The sequence below is a fragment of the Callospermophilus lateralis genome, chromosome 2 (assembly GCF_048772815.1).
Source record: "Callospermophilus lateralis isolate mCalLat2 chromosome 2, mCalLat2.hap1, whole genome shotgun sequence".
Taxonomy (NCBI): Eukaryota; Metazoa; Chordata; class Mammalia; order Rodentia; family Sciuridae; genus Callospermophilus; species Callospermophilus lateralis.
The window spans coordinates 206,758,420-206,778,466 of NC_135306.1; the positions used below are offsets into that span (position 1 = coordinate 206,758,420).

The following is a 20,047-nucleotide window of genomic DNA, read 5'->3' on the forward strand; positions in this document are numbered from 1 at the left end:
CAGAATTGAACTGATTCCAAAGCATAACAGAATTTTTTTTTAACTTTTATAATAATCTTGATTTTTCTTATTTTACACTTCTCCTTAAAGAATATAGAAAACTTCCCATGAATTGGGTGCTAGTTAATTAAACCTTTTCTCAAACACCCTTCCTCTAGTCACCTGACAGATAACATTCTGGGTACTTTCCCAGACGTTTATACTTAGGACTCCTTTTCCCTCCCAGATTTCCTTTTTGAACAGTCTAAAAGGCCAAAATGTTCCTTAGTCATATGACACACAATAACAAGGACGGATTTGCCTCTTGGTGGCCTTTCCCTCCTGCAAATTCCGAGAAAGTCCTACACCGAGCAACTTGTTTTGTTTGCCCCCACTTGTCTTTCCCTGCAACCTTTTTACTGAGCCAAACAGCTCAATCCTTTTCAAGGGAAATCAACGTCACATAAGTGTCCCAATCAAATGAGCCACGCTATCTACCCTAAGGGTGAACCCATAATGTGCTGAAACTGGAAAGGTGAAAAAAATCATTATGTTCCTCTTAATTTGCTATTAGGTCACCGCTACCCTTCAAGAAAGTAACTAACATTTAGCCATCGATTGCCAGGCTTCACCATTCCCACTTCATCTGACTTCAGAGGCGCATAAGACAGTATCTGGGAGCCTGTGGTGGGGACTGCTCCCCACTGATACACAGACAATAAAAACCAACTGTCATGTGGGAAAGGAAAGGTGGCGATGGCATTGGCAGCTGTAAAAACCATCCTTCTATTTACCACTTCCAAAGTCCTTGAGGGTGGGACTGCATAACACAGCTCCTAACTCATCATCCCTCTCTAGCCACTGTGCTGCAGATTCAAAGTGTCACCTTGGATCCAGAGCACACAAAGTCAAAGGCAGCTTTGCAAATCCTTCCAACTATGTACCAGCTATAGCAAACACTGAGCATTCTCATCAGGTTGGCTTCTAAAAAGTTCATGTAGACTATAAACATACTCTGGGTATAAAACCCAAGTCAAATATGAGTCAATAATGTCATCAAAACCCTAAGAATAAAGCTTAATAGTCTTGTAGATGTAATTTACCTGCAATATGTGACCCACTTTAAAACATACCTCACCCACAGCATATGAAAGCTGATAAGAATTCAGTGTTAACTTGGACACTTGTGTATATCACATCCAAGGTTTTAAGAACTCAATTTGTCTACTTGGGAGGTTGAGAGAGGAGAATGGCAAGTTTGAGGCCAGTCTCAGCAACTTGGGTAAGATCTGGTCTCAAAAAATAAAAAGGGCTGAGGTTTCAGTTCAGCACCTCTAGGTCCAATCCCTAGTTCTGCCAAAAAAAAAAAGATTTTAGAGTAAAATCACTTTATTCAATGATGATTTACAATATAATACAATCTTTATTTTAGCAAAATGTATTTAAATAGCTTCTCCAATGTATCCTCTATTTATAGGCTTGGCAGGTCTAAAGAGGTCACTTAATTTCTGTTTATAGCATTCTAAGCAGAAAAAAATCCATGTGATACAACTACCTAGTGACTGATCCAAAGTCTTGAAATATGTCATTCTATACATCTCTCTATGCATGTATGTATGTATGTATTTATTTATTTATTTATACTGGGGGGGTGCTGGGGATTGAACCCAGGCTTGTGCTTGCCATGTGAGCTATATCCCCAGCCCCCCATCTGTATATTTTTTTATCATCTGTAAAAGGACTCAATTGCAAGTGAGTCAGCTCAATGCTCTGGCAGATAATAAACCTAAGCAACTGTTTTCTCCACAAAAACCTTCAACAAAAATATTTTCATCTACTGGGGCTGGAGGTATAGCTCAGTAGCGGAGCAGTTGCCTGGCAATATGCAAGGCCCTGGCTAGGTTCAATCCTCAGGCACAAACACAAAACTTATCTGCTAAATTAAAATAGGAAGTTACTTGGTCTAAAACTAAAAAACTTTTTTAAAGCAAAAAGTCACCAAAACCCCTGCAAACTGTCCACAAGTCCCATGGCACCCAGTAGACCCACAGTCAATCAGCAAGGCTGGGGACCTGATAGGGGAGAAGACAGAGGCAGCTTGAGAGTTTCAAGAGCATCATTGAAAGAAAAAAGACAACACAACTAGTTTCTCAGAGGAAAAATGAAGCTTAAGCCAGCATAATACCACATTTAAATACTGAATTTAAAGCACAAGGAAAATAAGGAAAAAAAGTGTATTTTAAAAAAAAATTTCTTCCAACCATTTAAAACTCAACTTGAAATAACCATGGCTGGGGTTAGGGGGAGTGCAGTAAAATGACAGTTTCTATAGGCAGTAATCAAGAACAGGCATCCCAACCCCCAACTCTCTGCATACAGAGCCTGAGGCACAGTGCAAAGAACAGGCTGTGACATTCAGCCCAGGGGGACTGCTGGCTCCACAAGGAACCATGTGACCTTGGTCAAGTTACTCAATGCCCCTAAGCCTGTTTTCTCACCACAAAATAATACAGCAGTATCTAACAGAGGTCTTTGTGAGGATTCCGGGAGATAATGTGAACTGCTCATCATCAGCACCAATCCCAAAGCAAAGGTTAATCTCAGAGAAGCTGCAGAGGAGACAGTAAAGCTCAGACATGAGCCCTCTACTCCAGGGAGGTGCAGCCCCCACACGGCTGGTACGGGGGTGGAGGCAGAGGGAAGAGGCAGGTGCCCTGTGCACTGTAGGATATTTAGTTAGTGTCATCTTTGCCCTCTGCCCATTAGATGCTAGCTATACCACCACGACAATCAAAACTGTCCAATCATGGAAGGCTGAGGTAGGAGGATTGCAAGTTTGAGGGCACGCTGGGCAACTTAGGGAGACCCTACCTCAAAATAAAAAGAGCTGGGGAGGTATCTCAGTAAAGTGGCCCAGGGGTCAATCCCCAACCACCAAAAGAAAAGTCCAAAATCACTTCCATTTGAAAACAGATTTTGGAGGAACAGGGGCGGGAGGTGCCGGGGATTGAACCCAAGGACACTTAACCACTGAGCCTCATCCCCAGCCCTTTTTTGTATTTATCTAGAGACAGGGTCTCACTGAATTGCTTAAGCCTCAACTTGAGTTGCTGAGGCTGGCTTTGAACTCATGATCCTCCTGCCTCAGCCTCTGGAGTCACTGGGTTACAGGCATGTGCCACCATGCCGAACTGAAAAGTTATTTATTTATTTATTTTGGAGGGGGAGTGGTACTGGGGATTGAACGCACCTTGTGCAATGCGAGGCAGGCACTCTACCAACTGAGCTGTGTCCCCAGCCCTGAAAACTGATTTTTAATAACTCTGTGACCCCCAAATTGGAAGACCAACATATTCTCTACATTGACTTTCAACTCCTTTTTCTGACCTCTATTCAAAATAATGTCTTCCTCTTGATTAGCCAATCTCACCTAACAGTAGTGCCTCTATCTCGCCCAGCTCAAAATCTTCCTTAGCTCCAAAGCCTAGGCCTTTCCCTACCTTTCAAATTCTTTCTTCCTTTCACTCCTTCTCAAATGTAAGTCTCCCAGCTTCCCAGCTCTCTCCCAACTAAGTTCTCCCCCTCCCTGTCCCAGGCCATCCCAGAACCAGTTTCTAAAATGCCAATTTCAAGTCACTATGCTTCACCTCCAGGGAATGCAGCCAGCCTCTGGCACATTCCCCTCTTAAAAGGTCCTGCCACCTTTCCAGTTAGGGAACACTCTCACTTCCTCACAAAGTGCCCCAGGCACACCCTCTAGCCTTCTGACCTCCCGATCCTTACTTTCTAAATGCTTTACTAAAGCTTAACAAAAGGAGCACTAAGCACCCTGGAGTGTGGATGTGTTGGGAAAGACCTGGAGATTACCATCTCTGTGGAAAGCTAAAGATACAGGCTTTCCCTGGACAGGTAGAGTGTTCTGGCTGCCCGCTCCACTGGAAGAAAAACAGGAGAACCAGGTACCAGTGCAGCTGGACAAGGCTGAGAGCCATAGCCAGTGTAGGCAAAGTAAAGGGAACACACTGGACCAGAGCAACGCCTACGACCCCATGGAGAGTGGTAGTAAAATACCACTCAGGCTGGGGGGCAGCTCAGAGTCCAGCACGCACTGGGAGGCCCTGTGTTCAATCCCTAGGACTGAAAAAATAAAAGTAAAAACTAATGAGCTGCATAAACCTCTGGTTTCCATTCTGGAACATAAGCTTGGAAAGGGCTGCCCAATCTAAACACGCAGAAAACAGACTAAACTCAAAAAGTCAATTATTCTTCTCAGATCCATCAGTGAAGTAAGTCATGAGGCACACTCCTCCCCTAAAACTGCACAGGCAGGTGGAGACCCAGAACCGCACCTCACCAGAGCAGAAACCTCAAAGGGAAGCAATGTGGACCAGGAAGACCTGCTCAACAGTTGTTGACAAACTGCTGGGGGGGACAACTCAGTTGTTTCAAGGGAATGGGTGCTTCAATGGCAGAGCACATCCCTAGGCACAAGGCGGAGTTCAATCCTCTGCCCTGGAAGAAGGAAAAAAGAAACTTCAGGGGACCATCATATAGGGGTCTCCACAATTATTCATGAACTCTCTACCAGGTCCTTACAGTGATTGGAGATTAAAAAATCCCTTCATAACTGGGTAAGAAGGCACACGCCTATAACCCCAGCAATGTGGGAGGCTGAGACAGGAGGACTGCAAGTTCGAGGCCAACCTCAGCAACTTAGTGAAACCCTGTTTCAAAATAAAAATAAAAGGGGAGCAGGCATGGGTGGTGCAAGCCTGTAATCCCAGTGGCTTTGGGAGGCTGATGCTGGAGGATGAAGAGGTCAAAGTCAGCATCAGCAACTTAGTGAGGCCCTGTCTCAAAAAACAAAAGGGGCTGGAGAAGTAGCTGTAGCTCAGGGGTAAAGTGCCCCTGGGTCAATCCTCGGAACCAAAAAATAAAAATCCCTTCATGCTTCTGGCAGACCAGTGGGGAAAGAAACCATCTTAAAATACACAGCAGCATTCCCCTCTCCTTAACAAATCCCGTCTGCCCTCAGGAGAAGCAGTTTTGACAGAGCCTCTCAACTGGAGTTTTCTCAGAGCCTAACCTATCCTAGGAGAAGGGAATATACTATTCCTGTCCCTCTGGTCATCTGCCCCACCTAAGGGGAGTCAATACCAAGCTTGGCAAGTATACTGGCTAAGGGTGCTAAGGGCAAAGTTCACCAAAAGGCTGAGTCCTAATATAGGACTTCAGGTTCAACATTCAAAAATCAATTAACACAACTTATCACATCAACAAGCTAAAGAAGAAAAATCACTGGGGCTAGGGTGTAGCTCAGTTGGTAAGTGCTTGCCTTGCATGCATAAGGCCCTAGGTTCGGATCTCCATCACCACCAGAAAAAAGAAAAAAAAAAAAAAATCACATGATCATACTTTAGAAACAAAAGGAAAATCACCAGGAAAGCAACACTGAAAGTGCTTCTCAAAACAGAAGCAGGACACATGCTAGAGTCCACAGTGGCCTGGGTGTAAACTTGGGTTACCTCTCTCTCCCCTTTGACTTCAGGAGGCATCTGGAATACCTTTTTTTTTGTTTGTTTTATGCTGCTGGGGATTGAGCACAGGGTCTTGTGCATGTGAGGCAAGCACTCTACCAACTGAGCTATGTCCCCAGCCCATCTAGAGCACCTTAACTACCACAGATTACATTGTGCCCAAGAAGCATATCAAGAGGTTCCAGAACATTTGTTTGTTTTTATACTGGGGCCAGAACCCAGGGGCGCTTTACCACTGAGCCACATCGCCAGCCATTTTTATTTTTTGAGACGGAGTCTTGCTAAGTTGTCCAAGCTAGCCTCAAACTTGGGATTCTCCTGACTCACCCTCCCAACTATACTCCTGTTTTATGGAAATTTCCATCCTTTTTATGCATTCTTGTCTTTATCTTCTAACAATAATGAAGCCCCTTTCCTTTCCAGCATGTAAGCTCCTGCTTTTCCTGCCTTCCTCAGAACATGGATCCAGAGCTATCTGAATCCATGTCTTCTGAACTATCATTCTCAAGACCCCAAATAAAGTCCATTTTCAATGCTGTAGTTTCTCAGTTTAGACTGATCAACTGTATCAATAGATAAAAGAAAGCATTTGACACACTGGGTGAGGTGGTGCACACACTTGTAATCCTAGCAACTAGGGAGGCTGAAGCAGGATTGCAAGTTCAAAGCCAGCCTCGACTTAGCAAGATCCTAACTCAAAATTTAAAAGGAGGGAGAGGCTTATTTAGGAAGTAGTTCACTGGTAAGGCACCTGAGTTCAACAATAAAACAGTATGACAAAATTCAACGCTCATTCATGATAAAAAGTAAACTCTCAGAATACAAGAAATGGAGTAGAGCTTATTCAACTTGATAAAGAACATCTATAAGAAACCTACAGCTAATATCATATTTAATGGTGGCAAGGTCACAACTTTCCCACTAAAAACAAGTACAGAGCAAAGATGACCCCCTCTCACCACTCCTTTTCAATATTGTACTAGAAATCCTAAGTAATGCAGTATGACAAAAAAAGAAAATAAGGAGCCAAGCATGATGTTACACACCTGTAATCCCAGCCACTCAGGAGTCTGAGGGTAGGAGAAAAGCAACTTCAAGGCCAGCCTGGACAATCTAGAGAGACCCTGATTCAAAAATTTAAAAATTGGGAGACTGGGGATATATGGCAGTGGTAGAGTACTTGCCCAGCATGTGTGAGGCCCTGGATTTCGTCTCCAACAGTACAACAAAGTAAACAAATGACAGAAAAAAGGAAATAGGTATGATGGTACATGCTTCTAAGCCTAGCTACTCCAGAGGCTAAGGTAGGAGGATAGCAAATTTGATGTCAGTCTTGGCAACTTGGAGAGATCCTGTCCCAAAATAAAATATATAAAGGGGTGAGGATATAGTTCAGTGGTAGAGTGCCAAGATTCAATCCCTGAAACTCTGGAGGGAAAAAAGAAAAAACAAAAGGAAATAAAGTATACAGAGGGGTGAGGAGAAATAAAACTGACAAAAAAAACCAAGAACTAATAAGAGACTACAGCAGAACTGCAGGCTACATGGTTATTATATAACAGTCAACTGCTTTCCTATATACTAGCAACAAACAAGTAGAATTTGAAATTATAAACACACTACATTAACATCTCCCAAAAGTGAAATACTCAGATATAATCTAATGAACTATGTACAAGGTCTACATGAGGAAAACTATAAAGATTCTGATGAAAGATATCAAAGAACAACTAAACAAATGGAGAGATATAGATATTTTCAAGATGTCAGTTCTTTCCAACTAAAACTGTAGTGTCAACACAATTCCAACAAAATCCCAGAAAGTTGGGAATCAAGATAATCATGTACAACATTTAACTTTAAGGACCACTGACCTCCAAGAAATTCCAATCATCTTTATTTTGGTCAGATCATGTCTGTAGAGGGCTGGAGAACGCTCATTGTGCTCACGTTCCACCATTAGCACCTCAATTCCAAGTACTGATTACTGGGGGAGAATCACAATGTCACTACAGGTACACAGGCAAGGCCATTTTACTATGCAGACCAAGTCCAAACACTTGTAGGACTCAGGTTGCATTAACTATTTACTTACAACAAAAGAATCATGTCTCCCATTCCTATTTAAGAACTGCTTTTCTTTTGAATATTTGAAATTATGTGATGCTGAGTATTCTGCTACAAAACAATAAAACAGAATACACACCAAAAAAAATCCCAATGAGTTATTCTGGGGGTACCAATAAACTGATTCTGAAGCTTATGTGGAGAGACAAAAAAAAAAATAGCCAACAATATAACACTATCCAACTTCAGGACTTGTTAATAAAGCCGTGGTAATCAAGACAGTCAGTACTAGCAGAAGAATGAATAGCTAGGGCTGGGATGTAGCTCAGTTGGTAAAGTGCCTGCCTTGCAAGCACAACGCCCTGGGTTCAATCCCCAGCCCCACAATAAACACATAAATAAATAAATAAAAATAAAAGAGGACAACTAGATCAACAGAACAAAACAAGTTCAAAAATAGTCCAGCCCTTGGGGCTGGGGATGTGGCTCAAGCGGTAGCGCGCTCGCCTGGCATGCTTGCAGCCTGGGTTCGATCCTCAGCACCACATACAAACAAAGATGTTGTGTCCGCCAAAAACTAAAAAATAAATATTAAAATTCTCTCTCTCTTTCTCTCCCTCTCTCTCTCTCAAAAAAAAAAAAAAAAAAAATAGCCCAGCCCTTGGACAAAGGCAATACAATGGAGCAAAATAGTCTTTTCAACAAATGGTCCTGAACATTCACATGCAAAATTAAAAAACCTACACACAGTATATCCTCTGTTAAAAAAAAAAAAAAAAAAAAATATATATATATATATATATATATATATAAATAAAAAGATGGGTCATAAATCTAAATATAAAATGCAAAACTAAAAAAGACCTAGACAATAACATAGGAGAAAATTAAGATGACCTTGGCTATAGTGATTTTTTTAATAACAAGACAGAAAATAAATGTCCACACTTTTTATTGATGAAATTCAAAATATAATAATTAAATCAAATTTTGTAACATAGGTCTCCCCATGAGAATGGAATCATTCAGGGAACATGACAGTTAGCTTGAGGTTCAAAGTCAGTTTCCTATCATTGACATCCTTTACAGATATTTGATCTGTCAGTGCTGATCTGCAATGAGCACTGATATATTTCATCACTTGGAAGGCAGTTGGAAAGTTCTAGATTCTTCTCTTGACATTAGCATGTCATCACACTGCAAACACTGACAGTAACAACTCTGCTTTGAAGGAAAAAAAATAGTTTATTCTGAATGACCATGGCTCAGGAACATGGGTTCAAGTTACCTTGATAATATATTCCCTGGTGGCAGTTCTTAGAAACAACATTAAAGGCACCAACCAAGGTGGAAAGTTTAGTAGAAGAGCACATGCTAAGAATGCATAAATCCTGGGTATTCAATCCCCAGTGCATTTACATAAAAAGGCATGATTCATTGAAAGAAATAACTTTCAGGATTAACTTCTTTAAAATTAAAAACTTCTCCTCTACAAATGTCACTGTTAAGAGAATGAAAAGACAAATCACAAACATAGAAAAAATGCTTGCAAAAGACATATCTGAAAAAGAATTGCTATCCAAAATCTACAAAGAACTCTTTTTTAAAAAATTTTTATTAGTTATTGATGAACCTTTATTTATTTATAAGTGGTGCTGAGACTTGAACCCAGTGCCTTATACATGCTAGACAAGCACTCTACCACTGAGCCACAACTCCAGCCCTAAAAAGAACTCTTAAAACTTATCAATAAGAAAACAGGATGGGGCCGGGGATGTGGCTCAAGCAGTAGCGCGCTCGCCTGGCATGCGTGCAGCCCGAGTTTGATCCTCAGCACCACATACAAAGATGTTGTGTCCGCCGAAAACTAAAAAATAAATATTAAAAAAAAAAAAGAAAAAAGAAAACAGGATGGATTTGGTAGTGTACACCTGTAATCCTAGTGACTTGGGAGGCTGAAGCAGGAGGATCACAAGTTCAAGGCCAGCCTCAGCAATGCAATGAGGCCCTAAACAACTTGACAAGACCCTGTTTCAAAATTAAAAAGGGCTGAGGATGTGGCTCAGTGGTTAAGTGCCCCTGGGCTCAGTCCAGGTACCAAAAATAACAATAATAATAATAAAACAATCTGGGCTGGGGGTGTGGCTCAGCAATAGAATGCTTGTCTAGCATGTGTGAGGCCCTGGGTTCGATCCTCAGCACCACATAAAAAAATAAATAAATAAAATGAAGGTACTGTGTCCACCTAAAACTAAAAAATAAATTTAAAAAAAATAAAAAATAAAAATTAAAAAAAATAAAACAATCTAATAAACAAAAGCGCAAAAAAACTGTACAGATTTACCAAAGAAGATAAGAAGTATGAAAAGATGTTCAACATCATATCATTAGAGAACTGCAAATTAAAATAAGATACTAGCTGGGTATAGCAACACACACACAGCATACTGAGCAGTTGGGATTATAAAACAGAAGGATCAAAATTTTAAGACCACTCTGGGCAACCTGTCACAAAATAAAAATAATAAAAAGGGTCAGGGATATAGTTCAGAGGTATAACAGCTGCCTAGCATGTGAGAGATCCTAGATTCAATCCCCAGCACCAAAAAGAAAGAAAAAAAAAAAACCCTCACACACCTATTCGAATGGCCAAAATTCAGAACACTGACACCACCAAATGCTGCCGGGACAGGGAGCAGTAGGAAATCTCACTGCTGGTAGGAACACAAGATGGAAGCACCACCTTGAAAAGCAATTTACAAGTTGGCAGTTTCTTTATAAAATCAAACACAATTTGATGATATAACTAATAATCACAACCCTCGGTATTTACCCAATGAACTGAAAACTTATGTCTCCCCAAAAACCTGCACATAGATGTGTATAATTGCTTTATTCATAATTGCCAAAGCTTGGAAACAGGCGAGATGTCCTTAAATAGATGAATGGATAAACTGGCACAACCATACAATGGATATTACTCAGTACTAGAAATTAAAAAAGAAAAAGAAAAAAAGTAAACTATTAAATCATGAAAAGACATGAAGGAAGCATGTACATGTTATTAAAGAAGCCAACCTGAAAAGGCTGGATGCTTGATTCCAACAGTGGCATTCTGAGAAAGGCAAAATAGGCCTTTAAAGGGATTGGGGGGGGGGGGGGCGGCTGAGGATGTGGCTCAAGCCGTAGCGTGCTCGCCTGGCATGCGTGCAGCCCAGGTTTGATCCTCAGCACCACATACAAACAAAGATGTTGTATCCGCTGATAACTAATAAAATAAAATAAAATAAAAAACTATATATTAAAAAAAAAAAAAAAAGGGATGGCAGGTGACGGTGTTAGGAGAGGAGACCAGACAGTATAGAGGATGTTTTAGGTACTGAAACTATTCTGCATCATACTACAATGGTAAATTCATCTCATTATACAGTTGTAAAAACCCACAGATCATCATCTTCAGTGGTACACACCTGTAATTCCATCTACTTAGGAGGCTGAGGCAGGAGGATTCAAAATTTGAGGACAGCATGGGCAACTTAGCAAGACCTTGTCTCAGAAATAAAAACTGAAAAGGGCTGGAGATGTAGCTCACTAGTAAAGTAGTAAGTACCCTTGGGTTCAATCTCCAATACAAATAAAAACAAAAATTTTAAAATGCCATAGAACATAAAATGCCAAGAAAAAACCCTAATGTAAACTATAGGCTCTGAGTAATAATTTACATATTACATGTTGCATTAATGTAGGTTCATCAATTTTAACAAGCATTCCACACACACTGGGGTTTGGGGAGCAGGGAATGTGTAGGAACTTTGCATTTTCTGCTCAATTCTCCTATGAACCTAAAACTGCTCTAAAAAATATAATTTTTTTTTAAAGAAGTGCTAGGTGTATAGCTCAGTGAGAAAATGCATGCTTAGCATGCATGAGGCGGGTTCAGTCTCTAGCACACACAAAAAAAAAAGAAGAAGAAGAAAGACAGACCAGAAGGATGAAGTCATCCATCCAAAGAACTAAATTTTCACAATAAACCTTATTAACAATACAGCTCAAACTTTATCTTGCAAAATGACACTAAAAATTATTTCTGTTTTTATATTTAATATAATTTAGATTATACAACTTTGTTTATACCAAAAAATTAAAAGAAAATCAAGTAGGGAGTTTGAGCTTAAATTTTCCCAAAAATTTTATGATATAACTATAAAACACAATTCATCCTCTATTTGATATTTACTGATTATCGTTGGCAAAAATATCTGAGGAGCCAGGTGTGGTGGTACATGCCTATAATCTCAGTGACTCAGGAGGCTGAGGCTGGAGGACTGCAAGTTCAAAGCCAGCCTAAATAGCTTAGGCCCTAAACAACTTAGTGAGACCCTGTCCCAAAATAAAAAATAAAAGGGCTGGAGATGTGGTTCAATGGTTAAACACTACTTGATTCAATTCCTGGTTCCAAAAAAAAAAACTAAGGATTTTGCCAGTCTCAAGGTCCTGTTTGTTTTTTGGTTTTTTTTTAATATTTATTTTTTAGTTATCGGTGGGCACAACATCTTTGTTTGTATGTGGTGCTGAGGATCGAACCCGGGCCGCACGCATGCCACACGAGCACGCTACCGCTTGAGCCACATCCCCAGCCCCTGGGTCCTGTTTTTTGATAGGTAAATTATTCTGTTTTGCAGGGCTCCTGGTATTATCCTGTTCATTTTCTTTTCTCTGTTAGGGGTTTCTTTTTAGGGTGTACTGCAGCAACAGATATGTATGAAAACTTCTGAACTGTTCTCAAACTTTTTTTTCATTAAACTTCATGAAATCCTTTTGCAAGATTTGCAACTTCATTTCACAAATGAGTTTAAGTGTTTTATCAATCAGCAATGAAAATGATAATAATAAGTCCTTAATCTAACAAACAGGGAGAGGCTGGGGAAGCTTATTGCCTAGCTTATGAGTCTGTGGGTTCAATCCCCAGCACCGTGATGGGAAAAATAGTAAGAAGTTGTCTTAGTTGTGATGTCTGGGCACAGATGAATTTTTAAGTGATCAATTCATTAATAACAATTTTCATGATCTGACAATTTTTACTTTTCCTTTACTTCTCATAGCTGAAGACACTCAGGCAACCAATAATTTGATAATAAGGAACCCTGTTTATCACACAGGAAAGAGGCCAATTGAGGTTAAAAATGACAATTACTACTGGGCGTGGTGGCACATGCCTTTATCCCAGCCTGTTATCTCTGGAGGCTGAGACAGGAGGATCTCAAGCTCAAAGCCAGCCTCAGCAAAAGTGGGGTGCTAGGTAATTTAGTGAGACCCTGTCTCTAAATAAAATACAAAAATAGATCTGGGGATGTGGCTCAATGGTTGAGTGTCCCCGAGTTCTATCCCCAGTACCAAAAAAGAAATGACAATAACTATAAATACTTAGGCAGTGCCAACTGTGTGCCAGACATAATTCTAGAGCTGGAGATACAAAGATGAACATGAAATGCCCTCTAGGAATTCAATCCAACATGAAAGCTGAATGAATAAGCACACATACAAGCATGTTAAGTGCTGCCATATCAAGGCCTATATGTTTGTAGTCCTAACAAAAAAATACAGAAAACAATTAATTCTGTCTGGTTCAGAGTTAGGCCTTGAAGGAGAAATTTTAAAAGCAGAAACCAGGGGGAAAGCTGCCAAGTAGAGGGAAGGAGCAAAGAAAGGCCTGGCAACTGAGGACACAAAGCTCATTCAGAAAATGCAGGGTCCAGTGGAGCTGGCTCCGTGTTGGTCACTGCAGTTTGGGAAAGGGTTGATTTTAAAACGGCAACAACAAAAGAACCCCTCTAAAAAGGTAATCTGGGGCCCAAGTTGAGACCTTGCAAACAAGTTTGGATTTTATTCCCTAGGTACAGGAAGTCACAGGAGTGACCAATGATATTTGAGAAATACCTGGCAACAGGCTACAGAAGGAGAGTGGGGGTGAAACAGAGATCACTGGTGCCTCCTGTTACAGTGTCTAAGCAAGAAGGGTGGGCAGGTATCGCCTTCCCCAGGCCTCCACAGCTAAAGAAGAGATTTCCAGGATGATGTAAAATTAGAAATGATCTCGGGACTTGAACTACCATGTTAATAATTCAGAGAAAGCAGAAATACATTTGGGATAGGGAGGACCCAAAGGGATAAATCTTGGACAGACTGAATGGAGTTGAGGTGGTATGGTCTGATAAACTACTATAAATGAACTAGAACTCAGCAAAGTTGGAGCTCAAGTTGGGCATGATGGCACACACCTGTAAACCCAGCAACTCAGAAGGCTAAGGCAAGAGGATTATAAATTCAAGGCCAACCTCACCAATTTAGCAAGACCCTAAGAAACTTAGTGAAATCCTGTCTCAAACAAAAAACAAAAAGGGCTGAGGATGTGGCTCAGTGGTAAAGTGCCCCTAGGTTCAATTCCTGGCTTGAGAGATAAGCGCAAGCAAGCAAGCAAGCAAGCAAGCGTGCACACACAAGTTCAAAAGGATTGGAAAGTGGAAAGTGTGTGTATACACAATAGCTGGAGCCACAATAAATGTAACTGTCCAAGGAGGACCACAGAATTTTGACCAAGTGCATTCTTCCTACTCTTAGTTGCCTTTTTTTCTTTTTTTAAGAGAAGTACTAAACCCAGGGCCCTGCACATGCTCAGCACTTACTCTACCACAGAATAACATCTCCCAGCCTTCTTTTTTAAAGTTAGGCATCACTCACTTTCCCATGTCCTAAATCAAGTCCTTATCCTTATGCAAGTCATTCCACAACCACCATCTTTTCCAGAACACAGAACTGAGACAGTGTACCCCATGCTACATTATTTAGAAAGGTCCTCTGTATTTGAGACTATTAACTTCTAGAGAAAAGAAACAAGACATCCTCAATACTCTTGTAGTGACTGGTTTGAGCAAGCCTGAAAGGTTTAACAGATCGGTGGCACTTCCTGGAGAGAACCACAAAAATGTCTTAAGGCTGGATCCAGGGTGTCCAAATGTTTCCACTAGCCTCAGGGAGAGTAAAAAGATGCAGAAGAGGGGGACACCAGAGACCTTGCAATTCAGGCTTTGTCTGTGATAAACTTGCCTCAGGCAAGTCACATCCCCAGGTTTTGTTTTTACAGGATGAAAATAAATGGCCTAAAATACTCTGTACCCCTGGTCTAGTTGAGAATTGTAAGGTCTAACAGGATTGAAGTTTTGGAGTGAACCCCCATGCCCACCCCCACCCCCAAAGAGCTGGGGACTGAGCTAGGACCTCACCCATGGCTGGCAAGAACTCTACCACTGAGTTACATTCCCAGCCCCTCTTTCTTTCTTTAAAGTGCCATTAGAGCCAGGACAGTGTCACATGCCTATAATCCCAGCAATTTGGGAGGCAGGAGGATTGCAAATTTGATGCCAGCCACAGCAACTTAGTAAGACCCTAAGCAATTTAACAAGACCCTGTCTCAAAATTTTAAAAGGCCCCTGGGATGTAGATCAGTGGCAAAGCCTGCTGGATTCTATACCCAGGATCAAAAAATAAAAAATGAAGTGCCATTAAGAAATTCAGGAATGATGTAAACATCTTCAATGTTCTTGTCTCTACTTCCTCCCAACTGCCTTTTAACTATTTGCTCATTAACATATCTGTAAGTGGGGCGTGAAGGGCAAAGAGGAAGTGAAGTCCAAAGATTTCATTTTGCTGCATTAGTGGCTCTGGTGAAAGACTGTGGACACAGAAAATAAATCAAACCATAAAACTGGGTTTGGAGGGGCTGAAGTTGTAGCTCAGTAGAAGAGTGCTTGCCTAGCATATGTGTGAGGCACCAGGTTCAATTCTCAGCACCACATATAATGAATAAAAGTCCACCAACAACTAAAAAATATTTTTTAAAAAAATGGATTTGGAGATTATGGGTGCTAGCCAGCCAGCCAGTTTCTTCCTAGACACTTTCACTCAACCTGGTCAACCAATGAAAAGAAAAATAACAGAAGACAGGCGATCGGGTTTTTTAAAGGTCCAAACAGAAGGACCCATATTCAATGTTTAAATGCTTGTCACCTGGGAGCAGAACAGCCACAGAAGTCAAGGGCATAGCTATACCTTTCTGTTGAGTCCAAATCTGCAGATACCTACTTCAGTGATTTAAATTTGAGGTCAAATATTATTAAGTTTAAAACAAAGGGATAAATCTTTCTTCTTTTTATTTTTTGCAACCACGCCTCCCAACTTCAGGCTCCCTTCGTCACTCCAAACGGCTTTCAAAGAGGGACAAGAAAAGTCACCAAGTGTTTTTTTGAGTCCAGCCACAACACCCCGACTCCATTCAAGGCCGTGAAACCCGCAAAGGGGCTCCGCGGGCGCGCGGTGCGCGTCGGCCCTGTCCCCGCGAAGGGCCCGGCCGGCCCGGGGACCCGGCGCGCTGCCCACGGCCCGCCCGCGTCACCTGACCGCGGCCCGGCGCGGCGCGGCACCGACCTGATGACACTGATGTGGAACTGTTCCTCGCGGAGGCCCCGCCAGGCGCCGGGCAGGAACTCCTTGCACCACAGGTAGGCCTTGCGCCGCGTGCGCGGATCCGGCTGCTCGGCGGGCGGCGGCGGCGGTGGTGGCGGCAGCAGTGGCAGCGGCGGCGGCGGCGGCGGGGGCAGCGCGAGCGGCGGCGGCCGGCTGCCCAGCGGCTTGGGCTCCGGCTGGTCGGCAGCGTCGCGCGGCTGCCCCGAGCCGGGCGCCGGGGCCGCGCTGCCGCTGCCGCAGCTCAGCAGCAGCCCGAGCGGCGAAGGCTCCGCCTCGCTGCCGGTGCAGAACTTGGTCTTCATGCCGGACAGGCGGCCGAGGAGGCGCGGGCGGCCGCAGCGCGAGAGAGCGAGGCTCAGGGTCCGGCCGGGGGCCCGCCTGGGGCCGGGCGGGGTCTCTCGCGGGCTCTCTGGGGGCGGCCGGCCGGCGGGGACTGCGCGCGGCAGGCGGCGGTTGGAGCGCGCGGGGCAGCAGTGGTAGCGGTGGTAGTGGCGGTGGCGGCGGCGGCGACTGGCGGCGGGTGCTGCCGGCCGCGGCGCTCGCTCTATACAGCGCCGCACGAGGAGGGCCTTCGCGTCACCGCCCGCCCCCGCGCTCCCCGCTGATTGGCCGTCGCGCGCCGCCCCTACGCATCACAACCGCCGCCGCCCTCGCCACGCCGCCCTCCGATTGGCTGAAACGCCGCCTCCCCTTACGCGGTGCTGTGGCGGCCAGGGACGGGGCGGGGCCGGCGCGTGGGGGGACAAGGCGCGCAGCCTGGCGCCCGGGGTCGCACTGAGGGAGGAGAGGGGAGCGGGGCCTGGGGACTCGCCGGGCTGGGCCGGGCTGGGCCGGGCAGGCCCGCAAGCGGGGGCGACGGGCGCTCCGGGCCCGGGAGGCCCCGGGGGAGGCTCCGGAGCGAAACTTTCCCTGGGCCCCTCGAAAGCCGGTGATTTCAGAGGCAGGGTGCCTGGCCCGGCAGGCAGGAAATTGACGCCTGCAGGCAGGCTGCTCTTTCCGCGTGACCTTGGGGGCGCCGTGGGTGTGTTTTATGACATTTCTCAGCGCTGGCTCAGCCAAGGCGCGTCCACGCCCGGTCCAACTCGGGGCCGGCGGTATTACTATCCGCGGTTCAGAAACCGAGGCCCGAAGAGGGAAGAGGTGACCGGTTCTAGGCCCGCTGCCGGCCCACACACCTGCACTGATGCTGCGACCCGCCCTCTGCCTCGGCCCGCCCTCTGCGCACCTTCGCCTCAGTTTCCCTGTCCGTGGTGCTGAGGACGCCGAGGCCAAGAGGCCCAGGGCAGGAAGTGTATCTTCCCGTCTGTGGGGCCGCCACAGGCGCCTAGAACTCTGGCCAAAGGTGCTTGCCACTGAGCTGCTGGCTTTGTGGACGCTGTCACCTGCCCTCCTGCCGGAAATGGCCGCGTGACCATGACTAAAGCACCTTTGCCCTGGTGGGGTGGGGCGAGGGTCCCCGCTCCAGTTTGTCCACATACTGCCCCTTGTCCGTCTCTAGGGCCCCTCCACCTCAATCCTTCCTGAAAGTAAGTGGGATATAGATCATATAAAAAGCAGGGATCCTGTGTTGTGGGATATGAGGTGGGACAAGAGGTTTCCCTGGTTAACAGGAGCTTAGGAAATCCATGGCCAGGCGCACAGGAAATGGCTTCTTTGCAGGGATTTTGCAGTCTGCAGGAAACAAATATCTCTTCAAAAAAAGCATGTACTTGTCTGAACCTGATCCAAGACAAATGATCTTAACAAAAGGACACAAATGAAAAGGACTTAAAAAATAATAATATATATATATATATATATATTTAGTTGGACACAATATCTTTTTTATGTGGTGCTGAAGATTGAACCCAGGGCCTTATACATGTGAGGCAAATGCTCTACCACTGAGCTACAGCCCCAGCCCTGAAAAGGTCTTTCGACAAGTCCATGTGCTTATAGACCTGGAAGTTGAACAGGAGGAAGCTAGGAGATGCCCAGGACTCTATAGGAGTCCCTCTGGATGTCCGAAAGTCTGATAAATCAAGGTCTCCAGTCAGAGAAACATTTAGATAATAGAGCCAAGGACTTTGTCTAAAAATACCAGCCCAAGGGAGGTGGGGCCAGTATCAGTGGCCTGCCCAGGTGGCAGGCCCTTTGTCCCATACCAGTCTGGTAATTGCAGAGGAATGTGGGAAATCTGGCCAGAGAAAAGAGTGCTAGAAGTAAGAAGTGACCTCTATAATTTGAAGTAGCTTTCTGACATCCTTGGCTCGGGCTATGAAAACCCACAGGCACCTTTCTGGGATAGCAGCTCCCTATGGGGACAAAAAGTTTCTCATTAAAGGGGCTGGAAAATTTCCTGAACCCCAAAGCTTAAAAGAAAAGTGGAATGTGGGATATGTGGCCAGGCTGTGGGACTTGTGAATTTGGGGTTTGTGGGAATGGGGAGAAGGAGCACCATGTGATGCTGCTCCAAGCATTGATCTCCCCCTAGGAACCATGAGCCCTGCATTCCAATTTGAGGGAAATCAGTGTATGGTCATCCCTCAGTACCCAAGGTATAAAATGGATGTGGTATTTGCATTAGAAACTACCGTATCCTTCTGTGTGCTTTAAATCATCTGTAGATGGCTTGTCATACCTAATGCAAGCAAATGCTGTGTAAATAGTTGTTACATAGGGAAAATGACAAGGAAAAGTACATACAGATGCACTTTTTAAAAAAAATATTTTTGATCCAATGTTAGTGGAACCCACAGATGTGGAACCCACAGATTTACAGAAATGACTTGCTCATTTGAGAGTGTAACCACCTTTGAGGAGCTGGAACTCTGGTGGTGGTGGCAGCTCCTGGTCTCTGTCACATCTTTCCCCTCCACTCTCACAGTTCTGCTCCCCCTTCATTAGAGGAGTGCTGGGGCTTTTGAGGGAGCATCAGAGTGCTCTGATGGAGGTGATTCATTTCAACCTGTTGGCTTGAGTACTTAAGAGAAGACAGATGTCACAGGATGCAAGCTGAATTTTCATGATGTGACTTGAGGCTTATGTCCTGTGTCTGGTAGGGATTTGCCCTCCTTTCCCACAGGCTTTGCCTTACCTGCGCCCCCTCAGAGGCCACTCAGCCTGGGCCCATGAGGAAAACTACGTAAACAAGGATATCATCCAAAATTCCTTCCCTTAATAGCAATGTTCCAGGGCTAGTGATGTGGCTCAAACGGTAGCGCGCTCGCCTGGCATGCGTGCGGCCCGGGTTCGATCCTCAGCACCACATACAAAGATGTTGTGTCCGCTGAAAACTAAAAAAAATATATATAAATATTAAAAAAAAAAAAAATCTCTCTCTCTTTAAAAAAAAAAAAAAAAATAGCAATGTTCCACACCTCAGCAGAAACCCTGCAACAACTCTGGAGCTCAGCTCTGTTATCTCCATTTAATAGATCAGGAAACCAAGGCTCAGAGAAGTTAATAACTCACTTGAGACCACACAAATGAAGCCCATGGCTGATCCCAGGCAGTGTGGCTACATTCTGCAGCTTCCCAAGTCACTCTCCCAAGAAGAAAATGATTGGCCCAGCTCCTCTCTGAATGCCTTGTCATGGGGCGTGACCAGCCCCGGAATTGGTGCCCCTGAGTCAGGTGTCCAGGTCTGGCCCAATCAACTCTTAACAAGTGGCTGGTACCAGACATGACCACCTGAATGTCAGGTACCTTCCCAGGCTGTGGCCGTGGTGAGAAGTTAAGTGCAACTACTTTGCCAAAACAGGTCCCTTCTTTGGAGAAGGCCCCATGTGACTCAAGTCCTTTTTTCATGTCACAAGCACACCCTGCACACATTGGTCATCACCTCCAAACCCTACATAGCACATGCTCTAGAGCACATGCTGTGGAGCCTGGCAGCGTGCAGCCTAGCAGCGTGGAGCCTGGCATCCTGCCTCCAGCTCTCATCTGGCAGTCATTTTCAGGCA

At 44.3% G+C, this 20,047-nt stretch overlaps 1 protein-coding gene across 3 annotated transcripts in view; it reads right to left on the reverse strand.

Annotated features, from left to right (window-relative positions):
• Chka (choline kinase alpha) overlaps positions 1–16,624 on the reverse strand; it is a 58,104-nt gene extending 41,480 nt beyond the window's left edge. For all 3 annotated transcript variants that reach the window (XM_076847705.1, XM_076847704.1, XM_076847706.1), the window contains exon 1: positions 16,065–16,624. In XM_076847705.1, coding sequence (XP_076703820.1) covers positions 16,065–16,405 — 341 coding nt within the window. In that variant the 5' untranslated portion in view covers positions 16,406–16,624. The remainder of the gene's footprint in view (positions 1–16,064) is intronic.
• Between the last annotated feature and the right edge of the window lie 3,423 nt (positions 16,625–20,047).